This window comes from Pteropus alecto, unplaced genomic scaffold, assembly GCF_000325575.1.
Source record: "Pteropus alecto unplaced genomic scaffold, ASM32557v1 scaffold3, whole genome shotgun sequence".
Taxonomy (NCBI): domain Eukaryota; kingdom Metazoa; phylum Chordata; class Mammalia; order Chiroptera; family Pteropodidae; genus Pteropus; species Pteropus alecto.
Genome location: NW_006442484.1, coordinates 69,001,214 through 69,025,024, shown reverse-complemented (window position 1 = coordinate 69,025,024; position 23,811 = coordinate 69,001,214). Strand labels below are relative to the sequence as shown.

The 23,811-nt window shown below is 39.9% G+C and overlaps 1 protein-coding gene across 1 annotated transcript in view; it reads left to right on the top strand.

Moving 5' to 3' along the window:
- Nucleotides 1-23,811, top strand: part of PLEKHM3 (pleckstrin homology domain containing M3) — a 169,474-nt gene that overhangs the window by 88,587 nt on the left and 57,076 nt on the right. Inside the window, exon 7 of the mRNA XM_006921397.3 lies at nt 9,904-9,967. Coding sequence (XP_006921459.1) covers nt 9,904-9,967 — 64 coding nt within the window. The remainder of the gene's footprint in view (nt 1-9,903; nt 9,968-23,811) is intronic.

Genomic DNA, 23,811 nt, shown 5'->3' with positions numbered 1-23,811 from the left:
AAGATAAAGTACAGTATAGGGAACATAGTCAATAATATTGTAATAACTGTGTAGTGTCAAATGGGTACTCAGGGGTGATCAATTTGTAAGATATATAAACATCTAATCACTGTTGATGTACACCTGAAACTAATATAATATTGTACGTCATCTGTAATTGAAAAATAAATTTTAAAAAGTGACGTTCATCTAAAAAGATTTTTAAAAAGTTTAAATTGCAACCAAATTGCAATTTAAATAAACACTTCTTGTGTTTATTTCTTTCTCTGCATATTACCACATAACATGGCATTTTATTTTGTCCGTCTCCCTCTCTTAGGCCATCTTATGTAGATAGGGCATTTGCACTTTGCCCAACCTACACAACCATATGCAGTGGCCCTGCTCTCCCCACTAGATGTAAGCTACAAAAGGACATGGCTTTTTATCTGTTTTACTCACTGATGTATCTCTACAGCCTAGAACCATACCTGACATATAGTGGGGGCTAATAAATATTTGTCAAACAAGTTAATTAAATGAATAAAGTACTATTACCAAGATTCTATCCACTTAATTTGGTCAAACTTATTTTTTTCTTATTAATTAAAAAAAAAACAAAAAACATTGTTCATCATAGAAAACAAAAATAAGAAGGCTACCCATTCATTATCTTACCAGTTTGGTGCATATCCTTCCAGACTTTTTCCATATAAAAATACTTTCATACTGTTCTTACTACTTTTAACCCAACCATTTCACTTAGTATATTGTATCTTTTTATGCCAGTAACTGTCTAAAGCATCATGTGTCACTGAGCAGAAATGGTGTTTTGATGTGTGAGCATACTTACATACCATCGATCTTAGAAGTAAATGAGGATATTGTTCAGTATATCCAACAAAAGATTGGGAGAGATCATTTCATAGCAACACCATCTCTCCTCCCCTGACTCCCTCCTCCCTGCCCGCCCCCCCCCACCCCGCAAAAGTCAGACATATTAAGAAGAGGGATTTTCCGTTACAGAGAGAAAAGATTGCATGCTGTTGTGAATCAAATACACTTAGTTTATTTAGGAGGCTAGCTTTTTAAGAGCACATCTCTTGAGGCAGCCTAGTTCTTAAAACACAATCTACACAGGTTGGACTGGCTGTGTCTCTGAGCTACATATGACAGATATAACTGAAATCTGAGATCTGTGCAGTTATTAGCCAACGAAGTCTGGTTAATATTAAATTTTAAAAGAATAAGCTCATTTTAGCAACAATATTATCATTAATCTTATTAAAGACCACCAATTATTGCACTTCAATTGTAGCTAACACTTCTTGAAGTTCAATAAATGAATACTACTCTTTATGTTCTCTGTAAGATTTAATTTAGCAAGACTTTGTGGCTAGATTTCAGGTCAGCTAAGTAAAAGTGTCATTAGCTGTAGTCGGGGCTTTAGTCTCAACAGATTAGCTGCATGAAGCTATGAGGACTCAAACTGCTAAAATACATGATATTGTTTTGATAGTTTTTGAGGTAAAATTCTTATTCTACCTCAAGAATCCTTTTTCCCTTGGATGACTTCTAGAACTAAGGTTTTAAGTCATTGGACCTCCTGAACTAATAGCACCTCCCCCTTTATTTTTTTCTAGTGAGCTCATTCAGCAAATTATACATATACCAATAGCCACATTTTAAGAGGGACCTACAGACTGTCTGCAAAAGATAGTGTCATTCAAAACTAAACATGTTAATAATCTTTGAAAAAGAAACTGGCAAGTTATATATTAATTTTACGATAATATACACATAGATTTTATTTACTGAGAAATCCTTCAGAAAGTTAGAGTGATTTTACCTTATTCTGAGATTAAATGGAATATTCTGAGCTTAAATGAAATATATATAAAATTATCTAAAATTGTTTTTTAAGAGATAACAAAAAATAAATTTATTGCAGAAAAGTGTTATATTCTTGGAACTGTTAAAAAATTTAAGAATTTGAACTGAGATCTATAATAACTGTGTTATAATCTGTCACTTTTATAAGCAGACCCCAGAATAATCACAACCAAAATTACTTCCCAACTATTTCTACTCCAGGGAGAGACTGTTGCTAAGAAACTTAAGCATAATTTCTGAATGAGCAGGTAAAAGAGACGCTTATTTCCCATAACTATCTGCCAAGATATAATATCTGATGCAATCTTACCATTTTTTTCAGCCAATGAGATTAGTAAAATGAGGTTATCTAGAGAAATGATTGAAGTTTGTTTCTTCCACATGGGTTGCTATCGAAATATCTGCCTTTGATTTAAAATTGTTTTTCCATTAGCTGGGAGCATGGCTAGATATATGAGTCCTGTCCACATCCAGCCTAATGTAACTATTTCAGGAATAGTTTGTAGCTCATATCAAGAACACCAAATTGCATCTCCCCGGTGATGCTTCACAGTGCTTTTTGCTGATTTCAGTGTGGGTATGCATGTCCTCCAAAGGAAAGACATTGAGGCTTTCTCAATTCAGTACAAATTATCTACCCTGGAATGCATATTCTTGGAAACACATAATAATACATGAATAAATGGGTTTTTAAAATTATTCCTTATGCAGCTCTATCCATATTCTTCCTATAGACCCTTATGATTTAGAATCAAAATTGGAGATTTTTTGGGGCGGGGGAGGTTGTTATCTTTTGACTTTGTGTGTATGTGAATGAGAAAAACAGATCTTTAAAGGATATTACATGTGCTGAGATATTTCCATTACAGACTTTTTTTTTTTCATTTTTATCATTGGTTTTTTAAATGCCAGTTGTGCAACTCAAAGAACTGAACTTCAGGAAAATGGTGATGTTATTAAATCTATCAAAATCCTGCAAAGCATCTGCCTATTTCAGAGCTTGACTTGGGTTCTTTTCTCTCCTGAGCATCAGGGCTTGGTGGGAGCTGAGTTGAAGTCCTCAGAAATTAGTCAGGTTAAATGAATCTTGATGTATTTGACTCTGTGTCCTGGTACAAAACGGAATGAGGACCCCCAACCTTTTTTGTAAAGATTCCTGCCTTTGATTTCATAGGCAATTATCTCTGCATTTTTAACCTCAAGTGCCAGCTGCGTAATATGAGCTGTGAATCATATATGATCTTTTTCCTTTTTAATTTTCATCTTTTCTAACCTTTCTTATTAGAGCAATCTATAATGAAGCCTAAGTTACCTTCTTGGTGTGTCAAGCAAATCTAAAGATGATAAAATAGAAAATGTTGGCACTAGAAATGATTGTGCTGGTCAATTTTCATGATTTTCTAGCAGATTCCTTCACTGTTCTTTGGTATCAGAGAACTTGATAGTGCTACCTGCCAGTGATGTGGTTTCCCTTGATGGGTGAGTGAAGTGTGGAGTTGACTCCCCTTATCATGTTTGTCCTTTGGCTCTGGTGTCAGGACCGACCAGATGAACTTGCACTGGCATGAGCAGGGCTGTCTTCGTGGCTGGCCTACCGGAGAAATGCTGTCAGACCTGATGATTAATAGACCCGCAGTGCAGGGAGGTCACTTAATGGACAGAAAATCCAAAACACAGCAGGCTCATCGGAAAACAAAAGGCAACACCCTCCTGCAGTAAAGATCCTGTTTACCAAAGGACCGCTAAGTCAGAGATAACCTTCAGTCAGTTTGTAGCTTCTGCATCCTAATATGTTGAAGTTTGGAGGGAACATTGGAGAAATTGGTAATCACCTTTTTACATTTTAGTAAAAACTTGAAGCATTTCAATTAAGAAAATTCAGGTTGTATGTGTGTGTGTGTGCACACACGCATGCATGCACACACACCTAAACATGTCTGTTTGAAAGAGCTTCCAGCTGGGTCCACATCCCATTTCTTTTAGGCCTTTCCAGGGCCAGGCTCCATCAGTTATACTGACTTTTGTACCTGCAGCTCCTGCTTCTAACTAGCTTCTTCATTTTAGCATATAAATAAGTCTCTCCCATCTTTAAGAAAAGAATTCTTAGTCCTACGTCCTTCTTTAGCTATGGCCCAGTTTCTCTCCTTTAAAGTTAGCTTCTCACAAGAGTAATCCACAGTCCTTTACCCCTCCGCAGTCTGGCTTTCCTCTTCTTCCCCTGAAACTATTCTGTCCGAGGTCACTCATGAATTCCCGTTTGCCAAATCCAGCAGGCACTTTTCTGGCCTTCATATTGTTTGACCTCTCCACTGCCAGTAATGTTGTTGACCCTCTTCTTCCTTCTTGAAATTATCTCCTTCCTTGAATTCCCTGATGCTGCCTTTTCTGCTCTTTCTCCTGTCAAGCTGCTCCTTTCCAGACTTCCTCCTGCAGCTACTCCTTAAATAGTAGTTTTGCCAGCATCTAGTCTTTTGTTTCCCTAATATGTGCTGTCCTGGGCTATGACTCATTCTCATGGCTTCACCTAACACATGTAGGCTGGGGGCACACACACCTCCTACCTGGACTCGTGGATGACTCCACTTGGGTACTTCGCAGACAGTTCCAGTCCTCTGCCCCAACAACTGAGCTCCCTTTTTTCTCCAAAGACAACTCCTCTTTCTTGTTCCCTATATCAGTAAATGGAACTACCGTTTACCTACTGGACCTAACTGGAAAACTGAATAATCCTCAAATACTTCCTGGCCTCCACTTCTTGTGAATCATCATGACCTGCGGATTCTGCCACAGAAATCTATCTTTCTGTAGATTTCTCTCCAGCCCCAGGCAATCATTTAAATTCTGTCCAGGCCCCATCATTTGTCATCTAGTTCCCCACCCCAAAATTATCTATCACTTCAGTCTCTTCCACCTATCCCCTTCCGCTGTCAGTAATCTTTTAAAGTCACAAATCTAACCATGTCGTTATCCTCCTTTAGGCACTTCTGTGGCACCCCATCTCTTTTAGGGTAGACACTGAGCAAAGCATTCAAGACCGCTCGTGTCTGGCTACATCCTAACACTCTAAGCTCATACCCTGCAGTTTTCCCCTCCCCGACAGGTACACACGAACCACTCCTTCATCTACACAGACAGCCCGTCCTGAGATCATTGTTCTCGCTCTGGCTTCTCTGCTCTTACCCACCCTGCTCCCTTCCCCTGGAAGGCCCATCCTTCCACTTCTTCAGATTAACTGCCATGTCAGTTCTGAGGCCTTTCCTGACCAGGTGTTCTGTCGGCTTCCCTCACCCCTGCGTGCATAGCTGTGGATCTCAGCACACAATGTGGAGACACTGTGAACAGGCACTGTTGGCTTACTTGTCTGTTTACCCCACTGGTCTACATGTTCTCTGATAGTAAAAAACTCCAAGTCTCCAAGGCCTAGCACAGTGTTTGTCACATGTTATGTCCCCAGCATCCACTGCTGATTTTAGGTTTTGACCATAGTGAAAGTCAGAGGTCATAAGGCTGGACTTCATTTGCATTAAATTCATGGGAGATATAATCACAAGTGTTTTCTGACAAACAATACAAATAATCATCCATCCTTTATTGAATACATTAATAGTGAAATTAATGCAGACATAACTCTCTTAAGGGAATGCCAAGCTTTGCCTCCCAGATAGGAAAGCCTCCCCCAGCAGTCCCTGAGGGCTGCAAATTCATCTCTGCATCCCCTACAGAGCCCTGTCTTCTAGTCAGAACTGCATAAGGCCGCTTAATGCTACCTGAGCGTGCCTTGGTCCTGCGAGTTCTCCACAACCCTTTCCACTACTCAGGGTTTGAGGACTGGCCCCTGAGAGTCCCTGCTTGTTACATCCCTTTCCTAAAGAGCTCCTGTCAGACAAGCCAACTTACACATCTAAGCCACAGCAGGGAAAAGCCCTTGGCATTACCCAGATGGGAAGTTGCCAACACTTTTCTGGGCTTGGCTTTTATGTCTTTATTTACCTTGCACATCCCCTGTGGATGGTCCGCCTGAAGAAGATATTTAGAGAATGTCTTGGATATTCAGCCTGCCTTGAAGACGAAGGCAGTGGGAAAGAGGAACAAACTGACAGTGGGAGTAAGGCTTAAGTCATCTGACCCTGCCTTCGAAACCCTTACCTCCTCTAAGCAGAGTACTGTGTCTCTACCTCTAAATAGCTCCAAGATGTTTTTTTCTTCTTTCACTTACATTAAAAAGCATCACTATAAGAGACATATTTTAATAGCTCTCAATCTTCCCTCTCAGGAAATTTATTCTCATATTTGGCTTCAGTGCTTTCAGGCTACAATATCTGTCCCCCAGGGAGAAGAAAAGCTGATTGACATTATCTGTTCTAAAAGTCTGTATTTTTTATGGCCACCACTAAATCTGGACACAGCATCTTCTCCAGACACAATAAGCTCTGTTCCTTTATCTTTTCTGCATATATTGCATTTTCCAGTTCTTTATGTCTATTATGACTGACCTCATGTAAATTATAGTTTTAGACACTGAAGAGTGATAGGAGACAGTAGATAAGGTGCTGCTGGAGGGGCTTAGAATCTCTTCTAAATGGAAAGAGAGAATAAACATTTGTGAAATACATTTACACACATAGAAACACTAAATAAATACATAGCTAACTTCAGCTGTACAAATAATGTTGAAGGAATATTAGAGATGCATGTGCCCAAAGTTGGTTAGTTATTTTAAGAAGAATAAACTGTTTAGAAGTAAGAAGGACCCAACCTAGTAAGGAAAAGCCTAGAAATAAAGCCATGCATATATGCTAAATTAATTTACAACAAAAAAGTCAAGAATATACAATGGGGGAAAGACAGTCTTGAATAAATGGTGTTGGGAAAACTGGACAGCCACATGCAAAAGAATGAAACTGGACCATTATCTTACACCATATACAAAAACAACTCAAAATGGATTAAAGACTTGAACATAAAACGTGAAACCATAGCACTCCTAGAAGAAAATACAGGCAATAAGCTTCTTGACATAGGGCTTAGTGATAATTCTTTTAATGACACCAAAAGCAACAAAAGGAGAAATAAACAAATGGGACTACATCAAACTAGAAAGCTTCTGCACAACAAAGAAGCTATCAACAAAATGAAAAGGCAACCTACTGAATGGGAGAAAATATTTGCAAATCATATAGGTGATAAGGGGTTAATATCCAAAATATATAAAGAATTCATACACCTCGAAAGCAAAAAAACAATCTGATTAAAAAATGGGCAGAAGATCTCAATAGACATTTTTCCAAAGAAGACATACAGATGGCCAATGGATACATAAAAAGATATTCAACATCATTAATCATCAGGGAGATGCAAATCAAAACCACAATCAGATATCACTTTGCACCTGTTAGGATGGCTATTATAAAACAAAAAAACAAAAAACAAAAAAACAAACAAAAAAACAAGAAGAAATGACAGGTGTTGGTGAGGATGTAGAGAAAAGGTGCAGGCACTATAGAAAACAGCATGGTTGTTCCTAAAAAAATTAAAAATAGAACTACCATGTGATCCATTAATTCCACTTCTGGGTATTTATCTGAAGAAAACAAAAAAAAAACTAGCTTGAAAAGACATATGCACCCTCATGTTCATTGCAGTGTTATTTATGACAGCCAAGTTATAGACATAACCTACGTGTCTTATCGATGAATGAATGGATAAAGAAAATATGGTGTATATATACAATAGAATATTATTCAGCCATAAAAAAGAATGGAATCTTGCCATTTGTGCCAATATAGATGGAACTTGAGGGAATTATGGAAAGTGAAATAAGTCAGACTGTGAACGATAAATATTTTATGATCTCACTTATGTGTGGAATCTAAAAACAAAATGAAAAACAAAAATAAAAGAAACCAAACTTATTGGTGGTGGGAGGAGCTTAAAAAGTATAAACTTTCAGTTATAAAATAAATAAGTCATGAGGATGTCATGTACAGAATGGTGACTATAGTTAATAATGCTGAATTACATATTTGAAGGTTGCTAAGAAGTTGTAAAAGTTCTTGTTACAAGGAAAAAAATACGTAACTCTATAAGGTAACAGATGTTAACTAGACTTATTGTGGTGATTATTTCACAATGTATACAAATATCAAATCATTATGTTGTTCACCTAAAACTAATATAATAGTCTGTCAATTACATCACTATAAAATAATTTTTATTAAAAAAACTGGATATTCTCTTTGTTGCTCATCAACTGTGTTCATTGACATAATCCATCTCCAGCATTTAGCACAACACCTGGCTTATATTTGGCATTCAAGTGTTTGTTGACTGGATAACTAACTGGCTACCATACTCTAGTAAGCGAACACCAGTATGATTTGGTTTATAAATAATTCTTATATCTTGTATATTCTCAGTCATAGAAGTTTTAAGATTTTAGATTAGAAAAAAACTTTAAGAAGCAAAATATGATAGATACGCTACCCTAAATTTGTCCCTACTACAGTTCATTTCAGTCACCTTCTTCCTCTTTCTCTAGCTGACCTATATTTGTACAAACCAACAGAAGAGGCAGAAGCTAATCTTGAAATGTTTTTCCAGCCTATTTACTTGGTTCACTGTGTCTCCATTTCTCAGCTCTACTGCCACATTGCTTTTATTTTACCTTATTTAAAGAATTTCATTATTAAGCAGTCACCTTTGAAAAAGATTATGCTTCCCATTCAGCCATGCTCGAACATCCTCTCCCTGCATTAGATTATCATACATTGCTACCCTTGTAGCCCCTCTGAAAGACTGTATCCTATATTTTCTTTTCTACACATGTTTAGGTCTCCAGGCTTCTTGCAAATGCACACACACAGTAGTCCCCCCTTATCCATGGGGGACACGTTCCTAGACCCCCATGTAGATGCCTGAAACAAAGTGTTCTTAATAGACAGCCAGAGTTGGATCCACTGTGTTAGACCATCCCCAAAATAAATATCTGTGCATTACTCCTCTTTTCAGTTACCACGTTGTATTGGAATTATCAGTTTATATATCTTTCTCACACTTGACTTTTATGCTTCTTGAACTCAGATACTAGGACTATCTTATTCATAATTGTCTTCCTAGAGCCTGGCACGGTGCTTGGCATGTAATAGACAGTCATAAATGTAAATTGAATAAATTGGTGGTTTCTTTCATTTAGAACACAAGAAAATTGCATAGTACCATATAAGACAAAGAGAAAATGCTACCACCATGAGTTTTGTTTTGTGTGTGTGTGCTTTTCTAATCATCTACACTTTGGTACATGTCTGCTCATCAATAGTCTAGTGTTTGTTTGGTTTTTAAGTTCACTCACTGCCATTTATCCAGATGCTATGAACTGAGAGCAGCCAAAGATACTGGACTTTGTCAGGGAGTCTCAATTTGAAATATTTTGTTCCATTATTCCCACTTGTACCTAGGTTCAAAAACTTATCAAAAATTCATTGATGTGATATTCAGCACCACTGTCCCTACTAATGAAACCCATGGGAGCCTCTAGAAAAAAGACACACAGGTTGCCACTCCAATTGATTTTTTTCAACTCTGAAATCTATTAAATTAGACATAGAATAATAGAGCTGGAAAGATATTTGGAAACATGGAGTTCAGTCAGCTTCATTCAATAGCAAAGAAGCTGAAGCCGAATGGAGTTTGCAACTTGCCTGAGATGACACAGCTTGTTAGGGACACAGCTGGAACAAGAAACCTGATTGCTCTGGCCCTCAGGCCTGAACCACTACGTGGTACTCGTAGCACCTCGGATTGCATTAGAAATCAAAGATCAAACTCTCACTTCCAGCTTGTATCTGTGTTAGGAAGAAAAAGATCTGAGAAAAGGTATCATCACAGGTTTCGCAGAGGGTGGGGAGGAGGAGCACATGTGGAAAGGAGAGAAGGCAGAGGAAAGGGATCTCGAATGAGACTTTGAAACTAATCAGAAAAGGTGTGTTTTGTGGCAGCACCACAATTCATTTGTGTTTTTGTCTTCATTTTCAGAATTTTCCCCAGAGAATACCTTCTTCAACAGATCCACTTGTACTCCCTTGCCGACCTGCAGCAGGTGAGCATTCAGAGGGGCCATTTTTTTTCCTGCTTTTTCCCTGAGGAAGTCTTTGCTGATCATGGTCTTGGCATGAATTCTGCCATCATTGGGGTAGTTTGCTTTACAAAGCCTGATAATCAATTAATTTCTATTCAGAATGGGGGGAAAAAAAAACCAGCATAAAAAGGTATTCCAAGACAGTAAAGAATGCTGGCAAGGATGTAGAGAAACTGGAGCTCTCACACGTTGCTGGTGGGAGTATAAAGTAATTTAACCACTTTGGAAAACAGCTTGGCAGTCTGTCGAAGAATTAAACAGAGTTACCATATGATCCAGCAATTTCACTCCTAGATATATCAAGAGAAGTAAAAACATATGTCCACTTTAAAACTTGTACATGAATAGTCAATAACCAAAGAGTGTAAACAACCAAAATATTCATCAACTAATAAACAGATAAAACTGTTGTATATCTACACAGGGAATATTATTTGGCCATAAAAAGGAGTAAAGTAATGATACATGCGACAACATGAATGCGCCTTGAAAACATCATGCTGAAAGAGGCCAGACAGAAAAGAATACATGTTTTATGATCTGTTTGAATGAAGTATCCCAAACAGGCAAATCCATGGGAACAGAAGAATCGATGAGTGGTTGCCAGGGCCTGGGGAGAGCAGGGGAATGAGGACCAACTGCTAATGGTTTGGGGTTTCCTTTGGGGCTGATGAAAGTGTCTGGAATTAGACAGTGGTGATGCATTGCACAGCTTTGTGAATATACTAAAAACCACTGAATTGTATACTTTAAAAGAGTGAATTTTATGGTATGTGAATTATATCTCAGCAAAAAAAATTGTACGAGCAAAAAAAGATATAAAAGTCAGTGAACATATTAAATCCTTTGTGCTCAAGCCAAACAGTTGGATGACTTTAAATTTTAATAAAATGTAACAGAGCATATGAGTCAAAATCACTTTTATGAGTGTATATCCTTTAATGATTGACAGGTTAGCAGCCAGGGAGAAAACTGACATTTTGTCTGTTCAACTCGAAGTTCTGAATATGTTAAGCTTTGGTTAATCATTTAAATGAACAATAACTCACTGCCTAAGAAGCTTTTAGACACTAAACGAAAACTTATCTATTGATTCTTTCAAGAGTAAAATTTTTAGAAAATAATTGTGACAACTTTCAGAACATCTTAAACTGCTGTGATTCTGTTCTTTTGTTTGTAGTTGTTTTCTTCTCTGGTTGTTTTGCCCAGAAAGTATGAGGTCAGCTTAAAAACTATGTTTAGATCCTTCAGTCATTTTACAAGAATTAAAAAAAAAAATCTTAAAAAGCAATTTAAACTTAAGACTTTTTTATTTTCTTTGTTCTCCAGAGGTAGGAATTTTATTTTAAATGGTAGACATAGATTTAAAGCATTTAGCTAAAGAAGTCAGAGAATACTAGGGTTTTAATTTCCACTTGTGCATCAAGTTTAAACCTCTTTGCACACATCAGCTCCCTCCATTCCTTCAGTCCTGCCTGCCTATTACTACATGGTCAAGCAGCAGCCATCTGCTGGCTGGGGTGGAAAGGGATCTATATCTAATTACGATTGCCCAGTGGCGTTCAAGGGGAAGCATCAATGAGAATACCCATTATGCATTTATTTTCTAGGACTCTACCTGATCATAGTGTCTGAGGACCTGGACTCTATCACTTGAGAAGAATGTTTAAAGGCACCGCTGTATTCTCTAATGGCGGTTTCAAACAGAATGGGTGGGCTCCACAGTGAGTCCTCTTTGAGGAAGGCTTTCAAATATGAGTTTTGATACCAGATAAGGAGAAAGGATCAGAATAACTCCATATTCATTTTAGAGTGTCAAAGTAGTATATCCATTTGACATAATAAAGCCTACGTTTTTAAGTTTTTCTATATCCTCCTGTCTTTTTTTTTTTTTTCCTTTTCTTTCCCTTGTAATAATCAAACCACACATACCAAGCAGCTTACTTAAATCTTGGTGGGCCAGACCATTAGCCCCTGGAGCCCCATAAGCAGCTTAATCAGTTTTCAGCCTCAGTAGTAAAGTGATAGAGGCAAAGCAGCAGCTCATCAAACTCCCTGTGGGCGGGGCGGCTGGAGCTCCAGCATCCATTTACTCTAATCTGGTGCTTCGTGCCTGGCTTTATGATCCCCAAACTTATCATATTTAGAGGACGCTTAATTCAATTACTTTTTTTCTGCCTGAGGTGGGTTAAATTGGATTTAGCTTTTGATCTGACTGTATCTGGGCTATCAGTATTGACGGGCACCTCTATTCCCATTTTCCCTTGGTTTTGGGGTAAATTTCAGGCATCTTTTCTGGATCTGATCTGTTCTTGCAAATAAATATGTAAGGGAAGGGAACACAGCAGAAGAAAAATGCTACTGCTTTGTAACAGCGTGTCAGTGGTAGCAGGCAACCCAACATAACTGGCCTACCTGCCAGCCCATGTTGTCCTATACCATTTTGGCCTCTGGCTGCTTCCTCATCCTGTTTAATGTTAGCTTCAGGAGTTTTAGGGTAATTTACCTTCCCTCATTTTATTTCTTTCCTCACTTCTAAAATAAAGGTCTCTATAAAAGCAGATCTTTCTCTCAAAAAAAAAAAAACTATAGAAAAATACATTTCAGTTTATAAATTGTGCAGGGAGAAGGAAGATAAGCTAAAGCAAGTGACAATAAGGTTATAGGTCTTGATAATGATGATATAACTGTCCTTCTTAAAGGTGTAGATTCCTTTCTACAAATTTAAGTGAATTTGATTTTTCCCATTAGCTTTATTTGAAAACAAAATGTAGATATCTTCCTCTTCAAAAGAGAAAACATTCAGAATTTAATAAATATCATAAAGGGGTATTTACAATTTAAGTATAATTTTAAAATATAGTACACAAAACACTAATACCTAAAATAAAGATGCTGAAAGAATTCTGATATCAAAATACTTGTAACTATTTCTCCGTTGTCATTTTTATAAGCAACAATACCTGAAGTTTTAGAAGATAGATTCAATTCAGCAATTAGACTGAAGCTTTCAGGCTACCTTAACACTTTCGATGTTACATTCAGGACGGCTTTTCCCCTTTCTCATTATTTTAATTTACTGGTCTCTTCACATGCATTCTCCTTACAATCGTACACTTGGACATGAGGAAAACAATAGTGCAGACTGACACTGCTTAGCAAAGGGAATTCCCTCTAGTTTTTCTGGGAGCCGTAGTCACCTGCCCACTGGCCACTGAGTGCCAGTTATTGGCGAAATTCATAGCTCATGCTGGTGCTGAGTCCCTAGTTATTTGTTTCGCCAGTTTTAGTCACTCCCTGTGTTTAACTATTGCATCGTGAAGATAGTAGTTGGAACAACACATAGTCACTACCCGACTGTAATCAGTTGGCAGGATCGTAACTCGTAAGATAAGAGCCAGGAACTCCTAGGGCCAAGGAATGGGGCAGAAGATGGGGGCAGAGGCTTTCCAAGTCCCAGGAGTTGAGCGTGTACTGGCTTGAATTACTCATTTCTTAAGTTTGGAACTTCAGATCAATTTCTGTTCACTAAAGTAAATATTGCTAGAAAACCTATTAAATCCGTGCTCTTCGAATGTAAATCTAACAGAAAATAAAATCTTATACACAAACTTTTTTTGAGGAGGTGAGAATGCACAATGGTTTTTTGGAATGGATAGAGCTGTTCCTTATAAAGGATTTGGCAGGCAATGACTAAACAAACATATGTGAACGAATGCATGTGTTGAATGGGGAAACTGAGGCACTGATTTTTAAGAGCTTTTTCCTGATTTGATACTTCAAGAAGGGGAAGTAGAATAGAATTTGTGTTTTGTTTTATTCGGCAATCCCCAAAATGTTTGGTGGGAATACAATAAAAAGAGGAGCTCCAGTGAGGCAGCAGGAAGAGTACCATGACTCACCTTTTCCCGCGAAGTATGTGATAGACCATCTCCCTGGCTGTTTTAATGCTGAGAAGAAAGTTCTACATTTTGCCAGTGGAATACATTAGTACATGTGAGTTAAGTTTAAGAGATTGTAGTTGCTCGTAAGGAGCAAATCAGAACCCTGGTTTAATATGTCATTCCTCAGACTGTGTAAGTGATAGGAGAAGTCTTCTAAAGTTCCTTCGACTTGCTGAAAGGAAAGGTCAGATTTAACTTCTAAATTTTGGCTACCTGTGCTCTTGTGACAAAAACCTAAGATGTATATTAATGACTAACTCTTCTGGTGTTACTCACCTTTGGGGCATATGTAAGTTAAGCACTGAATGATTCTGTTTGTACATGATTCATGAGAAAGGATACTGGATGATCCCATGGGTGAGGCAGCCAGTTAGAGTACCCTTCCTCACTCCATCTGTTCCCTCCACCGCCCACCACCTCACCCCGCAACACACACAGTCTTCTTGTGGGACAGTCCGACGAATTGATTTCCCATTGTTCACCTTCCCTAGGCTTTAAATTCCCAAACTAGACTGTACCTTCAGGTTAAGGCAACTTAGATTCTAGTTAATATGAAATATATTACCTGAGGAGAATAAATTATTATTTTGGCACAAATTTATTTGTCTTATCAATAAGTTGAAAACATAGTATGAGATTTGAAGGAAGGGATTTCAACAGATAAGGTTTAATGATGAGAAAAGATGGAAAAGCCTGGAATTTGGAGTACTTATTAAAGAGATGCGAAGTGGGGAAGAATGCTGGAGAGGGGGACCCTATAGCACTCATGAGCCATGAAGAGAGAGAGTAGTCAATCAAATGCATACTACCTTTCCAGAGTTGCCTAGCATGGTGTGAACTGTTTGTTTTATGATAACACAGTAAACACTTACATTAAGCAGCTGAACATGTACTTTTGATGAATTAATGGGTGGATGGATGAAACACACACACATACACTACCCTAAACTCAGTAGCTCTTCTTCCCCAAAGAAAACTAAACTAATTATTTTACTGTTAGCCCCTAAACAAAATATTAGAAATACTGATCTGTAAAATAACAATACGCAGAATTCTAAAACCAAATTTAGAATTTGGTTTTAACAAATTCTGAATTTTACATTTCTGCTTTTTATTTGTCAGAATAATAGGTGAGTTGTTCAATGTTGCACACTTTCTAAACACAGCATTCCTGAACAGCTAGCTAACTTATCAGTTACTTTTCCGCTAGTCATCCATACCCATAGAGCTGAGGAGTTGTCATCTGTGTGACCTAAACATTTGTCAGAGTTGGCCTCTGAAGAAATAATACAAATGGTGGTCCTACCTTGAAGATTTTCTATTTTCTAGCTAGTGAGCATAATCACCAAAAGGCAATGTTTAAGGCATTTCAAGGCCACTTTTTAGAAACATGCTTTTCTGAATTCTTCTCTGAGGAAGTTATGCAAGTTATTCTGCATGGCCCTACCCCACCAGGCAAACACAGAATCAGAGAATGTTGTTCTCTGTGGGCGCTATTCAGAGTCAGCAGACAAAGGCCGAGCCTAAGTGGGCACCCAGCACAGCTGCCCTTTCACCGAAGAAGTAACAGGTGATGACCTTTATTCACACTGGGGCTGATGTCTTTGAATTCACAGCCCACAGGAACCCGGCGCCTCAGTACCCACAACCAAGTCACCAGTCCCCAAGCCTCAGGAGCCCAAGGAACTTGTATTCATAGCCTCTCAGCACCCCTGATCCCCAAGCTATTGTCTACTCGGGCGTTAGCGGGCAGGATAACTAATTAGGAGCATTCGGATTTAACAAGCAGAAAAACAAAGCGTGACAGCTTGCCTGTGTTGTTCTGTGGCCAGCGCCTGTGTCCGCTGCTGCCGTCACTGCCTTCAAAAACCCCTGAGCATAACCTGGGGCGAGACGGGAATGAGGCCTCCATTAAAACATCACTAAATCTCCGTTAACTACTTTAGCCAGGGTTGTTCCAACCAATTAATGAGTTGGGAAAGAGGACCGAAGTTATTTATGGAAAAAACATGCATTTTAAATAAGTGGATCTTTAAAAAGTGAATGTATGTGTGTTTCCCTTGGCGATCTGTCTCAGGGGTGAAGGGAAGGGATTGAATGTTATTCTTTGAAGGATTGGCAAGTTGGCAGCCGAGCAAATGGAAAGTCACTGTTTCTCAGGAGAGCAGGTGTATCTTGAGTAGGTGCTGAACAGTTCATGCCTCATGTTCAGTCTCCCAGGGTCTTTCAGCTCTTAGGGGGAGAGGGAAGGGCAGGGTGATACTACTGTGAAGTGCCAGAGCTGGAGCCTGGGTCTTCCGACTGCTCCCCAGAAGCCTTCGGTCTTTGGAGTCCTGCTGATCATGACTACTGGTTTTCGGTGTTTTGGTGATAAAACCAGTTAGTTGAGTGAGTTAAAGCAGGTGATTAGGAAGGTAGTGATACAGATTGTTCTTTACACCAGCTGGTTAGTCTTTGCCCAAAGAAAACTTTGTCTGAAGACCCAGCCACCACACTCAACTATGTCCACACAACTAGTCCACAGATATGGTGAAGGATTTGGGAAAGGCAGGTAGGGGCCGTGGCAGAAAATGTGGCCAGCTAAGGGCAGAGTTATTACTCTTTGGGAAACCAGGTCAGAAAGATGACCATGTGTTGTTGAGTGATGGACAGAGAGCCTCATCCCCCAGGTCAGAAAGAACTCAGTTGAGATAAGGATTTCAGAAGCCAACCCTGAGCCCTTCAAGTATAAACAGTATGGTAATAGATGAGGATGCAGCCACAGAACTGAGTGGTGTTTAATCAGTACTAAAGTCACTTTTCTAAGGGTCCAGTTTCCTGGTCCCCACTTCCACTTTGGCATCCAACCATCTGGATCTAGCCAGTGGTGGAATTGGACTCTACCCTTCCTGATCCTACAGCCTGCCACCTCACACATAGTTATTAGTCACTCGGAGCAGGCAAGCGGAGCAGGCAAGAAAGAATTTGGATCAAAACTAACCCATCATGTGGTCAGAGAAACAGAAATGCCTGTCACACCTTTGGTTAGTTAGTATTAGTTCTCTGTTGCTCTGTAAAAATTATCCCAAAACTTAGTAACTGAAAACAAAAGTCAACCGTCATTGTCTCCCATGGTTTCTGTGGGTCAGGAATTCGGGGTCGGTTTAATTGGGCAGTTTGGGTGTGGAGTCTGTTAGGAGGTGTGGTCTACGTGTTGGCCAGGACTGCAGTCATCTGAAGAAGTCTTCGACTTCCAAGGTGGATGACTCCCACAGCTGGCAAGTCGATGCTGGTCATTGGTGGGAGGACTCCCAGGCTGCTTCAGTGTCTTCATGACATGAGGCTCGCTTGTGAGTGACCTGGAGAAGGAAAGCCAGACGAAGCTATCCTTCTTAGGACCTTGCCGGAGAAGGCAGATAGCATTGCTTCTGCCACGTTCTGTTCCTTTGAAATAAATCACATCGGGCCCACATTCATGAGAAAGAGAATTAGACTCCACCTTCTGAAGGAGGCATGTCGAAGAATGAGTGAACATATTTTAAAATCACCATATCCTATCATAGCATTTTGTTTGTATTTTGCTTTACCATTTAAAAAACATTATTTCCAAGGTGAGATAGGCAGGTTTGCCTTTTTTATACTTCTTTTCTAGGCAAGAAAACTAGGTTAAAAAATTAGCTGGGTGCCAGAGCTACACATCTTCTACTAAGTGACGGAACCGAGACTGAAGCCAGCGTGTTCCGACTCCTCGTCCAGTGTGCTTTCTGCTGTACTATGTGAGCGAGTATGTACGCGTAAAAAACGGGCAGCCTCTTGACTAATCTTATACTTACCATGTTTATGTTTATGGTACAGAGATATAAAGGGGAAAAATATTTTCAAAAAGCTCAAGGAAACAGAAATATGAAGTTAGTTAGGATTCTCGTAGTTATTTCCTATATGCAGCCTGGGAGGCATAAGGAAGCAAACGCTTCACTTCGTGTGTGATACACTCACGGATCATAGCCTTGACCCCAGAGAGGAATTTAGGTGCTTTTCCCTCGCACTTCTATTGCCCTGGTCAAACTTCCCTTATGCCACCAACAGCCAGCATGAAAGGGAGCCCCAAGAGCCTTCTCATTCTTCCTTTCTATTCAGTTCAGTTCAACAGATATGTGTTGATGCCTTCACTGGGCCAGGCACTGTACTAAGAACAGAGGCACAAAGCTGAATAAGTCACAGTCCCTTCCCTCACGGAGCTCACAGTCTAATGAGAGGGGCAAATCAGCATTTTTTAAGTCAGTAAAGTTGAACACAGGGTACTCAGGAAACATCTAACCAAGTGTGACAGATTATATTTTGCAAAGATGGCCACAGTGATATCTTTCATCCCACATGCCTTTTTTATACTGTGACTTTGACATTTCTCCTTTTGAGGAGTGGGGTCTGTGTTCCCTTTCTCTGAATGTGGGTAGGCCTAGAAGTGATGCTAGGTGACCTACAAGTCTAGGTCATACAAGATGATACAGCTTCAACCTCATGCTCTACAGGGATGCTCACTCTTGTTAACCAGCCACCATGTTGTAAGGAAACCCAAAGCATCCCATGAAGACAGACCACATGGAAAGGCCATATGTAGTCTTTCAGCTGACAGCCTGGCTGAGTCCTGTGTGACAGCCATTATCAACCACCAGACATGGGAGTGAAGCTAAATACCCATGAAATGATTCCCACTCCTACCTTTCTAGGAGGCTACAGATGAGGCTACAGATATCGTGGAGCAGAGACGAGCCATCCCTGTGTCCTGCCTGAACCTCTGACCCACAGACTCTGAGCATCATAAAATGATTGCCTTACACTGCTAGGTTTTAGAGTGGTTTGTTTTGCAGTAACCAGAACATCTACTAACTTAGCTGTCAGGAAAGGCTTCCTAGGAGCTCTGATTCTAAATTGAGATGTGAGGACCTATAGATGTGAGCCAGGCGGAAGGGATGGGAAGGGGGTGTTCAGGCCTTGGTAGCCTTAAACCCCTCGATGACCTAATCCACAGTGTTTCTGTCATGGCAACAAGCAGGAGAGATTTTCACTGCTGACTTTGACATTTCTGAAAAACGTTCTGTCTGCATGCTTCCAGATTATTTTGATAAATTGTCTCCACAAACATTCATGGAATGAGTATGATGGGATCACTTCACTTTCCTCAGAAATGAAAGTTTGTCATAAAGAGTCTATGAAAGAGTCTTCAGCCTAGAGCTACAAAAAGTGTAGAATTTATCATCTTTCCATCCCTCCTGTGCATTTGAAACATGAACCCAATTTTCTATCACCAAACCCCTGGCTGGGTGTTTTCTCTGTTCATTTATTCATTCAACAAATATTTATTGAGCACACACTATGTGCCCAGAGCCATGGTGATCCCGAAGTTGAGAGGGCTCATTTTCTCAGAAAAAGACTAGTGATTCTTACTAATTATAGTCAAAATCCTGCACTCTGCCTGTATGCCAAGAACTTATAGTAGAGGCTGCCTATGATCCTGCTCAACCTAGTGCTGCCCAGTGGGGTTTTACCCCAGAATGCCTCACAGCAACCATTCTACCACATTTGCAGTTGGTCTTCCAGGGGCCAGCGGGATCATAAGAAGGCTCTGTCTAGTCAGGTGTTGAGGGCCGAGGAGGTTTCTAGCAGTTTTACCAAGTTCATTCGCTTGATAATGCTCCAGAAATGGAACCAGGAAGTATGGGAGCCTCATGCGATGGCATTAGGACGTGTATGTCAGCTACTACCATTGGCTGTTTGTGATGGTGGCCTACAAGTCCACCTACATTTGGAACTCGATGCTTTTCAACATTTCACCCCCGTCTTTCTGAGAAAAAATTAGAAGGCTAACTGGGGCAGCTCTTCATATTATTGTTTGTTTATTTTAATTTCTGGCTAAATCCTATTAAAGCATCAACACATTGCTTCTGGAATGTTAAACAAGATTTAAAATCATTTGTGACAGCAGAGAAGATCTTTATAGCACAACAAATAAAGAAACGTATAAGGAGCAGCGTCAGTCATTCAGAAAGCTGCTGAGGCATTAATAAGCCTGAATCTCTGTAGCTGTTAAACGGGATTTTTTTGTCACTCAAATTCACTTTCTTCCTGAGAGCTAGTCATTCATGTATTCAGCCATTTAAGAAGAATGCGATAAATGTCTATTATGTACCACTTACTGTGTCGGGTGCTGGGAAAGGATAGAAAAAGTACAACTGTACTGATACGCCAGGCATATCGGAGGCAAAGCCTCACCAATCCATTTCACATTTAAAGGAAGGAAAGATGGCTTTAGAACAGGGTTTAGTTGACCCAGATCCCTGCAGAGACCAGACAAGTGGCACCCACGCCCAAAGCAGGGCCACGGTGAGACTTTAGGCCGTGATAAGAAACCAGAGAGAGTGTCCCCGCCCCCCCTAAAGGGGACAACTGTTACTCAGTAGCCCCAGAGTTGTCATCTCTTCTTGTTTTCCGAGAAGCCGGAAATCCGTATTTTTATGTGAAATTTCTCAATATTTAAACACTCTGCAGGCCAAACAAAACACAGCCACTGGTTTTGACCTCTGCTTTATAATAGAGAATGCCTGCTTTTGTTCCGTCAAACTAATGAATGCTCAATTACGAGAAGGAATTTGGAGGTTAGTGTTAGATTGTGTTCCTCAAAAGGCTGCAGACCCCATCCCAAACCCTTGAGATACTAATTGACAGACTTGCACAGGCTGACAGCTGTGCTCTGAAAGTGGACACACACAAGGAAACAAGCAAGCTATTCCAGGTCACTTTGCAAGGTCAGGGCAGCAATGCAAACATTAGGAAGGCTGAAGACAAAGGTCAGGTGGCAGCAAGGAAACCCTCTATTTCCTTGAACTGTCGATGAATAAATCATATTCAAAAGATATCACCAGATTCCCTCTCTCTGGCACTGCTTTCTGAGGTGGAAAATTAAATAGAAATCAAAATTAAGATGGCTGTCAGGAGACCAGCAGGCCAGCGTGAGGCCAGCGTGGGATGAAGTTCCTGCTTGGAGCAAAGGTCTCCAAAGGGGTAATGATACCTGACCTTGGGCATCACAGAGGGGCTGAATGGCACAGCAGTTACGCATTGGAGCCCTGGCGCCTGGCTGCTCATGCTCAAATGCCAGCTCATGCCAGACTCACTAGGTGACCTTGGGCAAGTCACTTTTCTTTCTTACCTCAAGAAGCACTTCATCTCTGAAGCGGGGAATAATAGTACCTTCCCCAAAAGGTTGTTGTGGGGCTTAGAGGAGTTAATAATATGTGTAAGACCCTTGGAAGTCTACTTGACGCAGAGGGCTGAGGAGATAAGAGCTTTCCTAGTGGTACAGGTACTGGCGGTATTAGTGTTGCTATGAGACATGGACCTTCCATGAATGGCTCCCTGAAGCTTTCTCAGCATCTCCAAGACTCCGCATCTGTGAACAGTGGATGGCAGCCATTACCACAGAAGCAATGTTTGTTACACCTCAGTTTTGCCCCTCAGATTCTGCAGGGATGTCTAAGCCATAGGATCCTGCTATGGCAGCAGCTGTGCAGTCACCACATGGAGTAGCACCTTGGTGGGAAAAGCTTCCAGGACAATCCTAGACCAGCCCTCTCCAGTGGCCCCACAGGGGAACTGCACTTGGAGAACCCTCTCTCCAGCCCCTTCCCCCAGCCCCAGGCCATGAGACGTCCTAGCTCTATGCTAGAGCAGTCAGATACTGCCCTCTGAGCCTCACCACCTATTTTTGGTCTTGCTAAGAGGCCTTCAAAGTGTGAACCAAAAGGTAGGTTTTGGCTTCCCAAAAAAGGTAGGCACCTGTCTTTTTAAAGAATGCATGCCCTTTTGGTGGGTTATGCACAGATATTTTTTCTATTTTAACCAAAAAAAAAATAAATCTTTCTATAAATTTTGTAGAATCATAAATATTTTTTGTGCTTGAAAAAAAAAATACTGAGTCCACATTATTTGTGCAGCTATAGAAAGGAGGAGCTTACCAGAGCGAAATGTTGGTTGAAACAAAGAGAACCCATGTTCCTTCCCACCCGCAATTATAGTTTTACTAGCTTGTAAAGCACACACAGAATTTGCAGTACGTTCTCCCTTGCAGTAGGGGAGAGGCCCTGCTGTGAGTGTAATTGGCTTTCTAGCTTCCTTTAACGCAGAGGTGGAAGGGCCTTTACTCTTAGAATTATGATGTTGAATTGTGTTTAAATTCCACGCATCTCCCTGAATTCATGTGTTCCATTAAGTCTTAGGAGTGGAAACATAGCTTCCCTCTGAAAATCCCCCCGTCTCTCTCACTTCTCAGAGCTTTATAAAAGTGGAGTTTCTCTTCTATGCCTTTTTTTTTTTTAATGGATTTTAACTTAACCCTCATAGGGATTATTATCAATTCTGTTAACCAATGTGTTAAAGATATATGGCATCTTTAAATGAGAATTGTATACAGTACATCCAGTTTGGACCACATTTTTTGTATCTATTCCCAAGAAGAGAATGACAGGCATATTTGGATAGAAACCACCTTCATTACTTTACTTCTTGGGTCCTAAATTTCCCCATTTGTGAGGTAAAAGGTTGAACTAAGCAATTTTTATGGCCCTTTCCAGCTTTAGGACCTTGGTTCCATGATTTTATGATACTTGAGAAGCAATTAAATTATGGAAATCACTCTACCTATATCTCCTTTCTGGGGTTTGCATAAAGCAGCCAGACCTAGGACTAGAGCCAGATCTTAGCCCCTTCAGTTCTAAGTGACAAATATCAAGGTTTCCATCTGCCAAAGATCAACTGATGATTTGATTTTGTTGTCATTAAATAGCAGCTTTAAGCATTTTCACAGAAATGATATGAAGGACAGCTAATACAAACAAGTTGAATATGTTTATTTTAAATATTCCTTAAAGACAGATAAATTGTCTTCTTATAGTTCAGTGGCAGTTAGAATAATGCACACACAAGTTGGCCAATAAAAACATGCAGCAGATAATATGCCATCTACTGGGCTTGCTACATCAATCAGGTTATCTGGTGAACTGCGAGTTTGTGTTTGTGTTAGGCTAACACCAGAGAGCCCATTGCAGCTCAGGTGTGCATAAGGGACAATAAAAAGATGGGGCATTACAAGGGAAGGTTTAGAGCTGAAGAAAAAATGGAAATCAGGGTGAGGGTACTGTGAATGGATTCTTGGCTGGAACAGAGGTCAAGGGTGCAGAGAGAAAGTAGTGTAGGCAATCACAGGTAATAAAACTACGGATTTGAGTTTCATCTTTTTCTGCTTTCTCTGCCTGCTTGGAGCAGAGACTGATCATCTAGCAGGCAGAAGGAGCTAGAAAGGGCCAGGGTTCTCAGTCTGCTTGCTTCATCCCTGAGTTGTTAAGGCACAATCTCACTGGAGGCAAGGGGCCTGCTCATTTCACTGTCATTTCATATCACATAGTCAAGGAGAGAGAGGGGACATTTAGAAAACCCACACAACCCAGGTGATGACAACAGTTTATCCTTTACCAAGTCACATAATCTGTTGCTTAAAGTCTTTATAAAATGAGAAAGTTGCATGAAATAATTAGATGAGCAATATCTACTTTTTATTATATGCCTCCAAAATGTTAGTTACTTTTATTATTGAATGCTTAACTTTAGGCCAGACTATTCTAAATCAACATGGATTACCTTGTGTAACCCTCACAGCAGCCCTCTGAGACAGATATTACTATTACCTACCTTTTACAAATGAGATGAACTTGCCCAAAGTCATCTAGATAAAGTGAAAGAGCTGGGGTTTAAAACCAAGCTGTCATGTTCTAACACACACCCTCTTTTGTTTTGCTTCTTCAATTTTGTGTGAAATGTTTTAGACTTAAA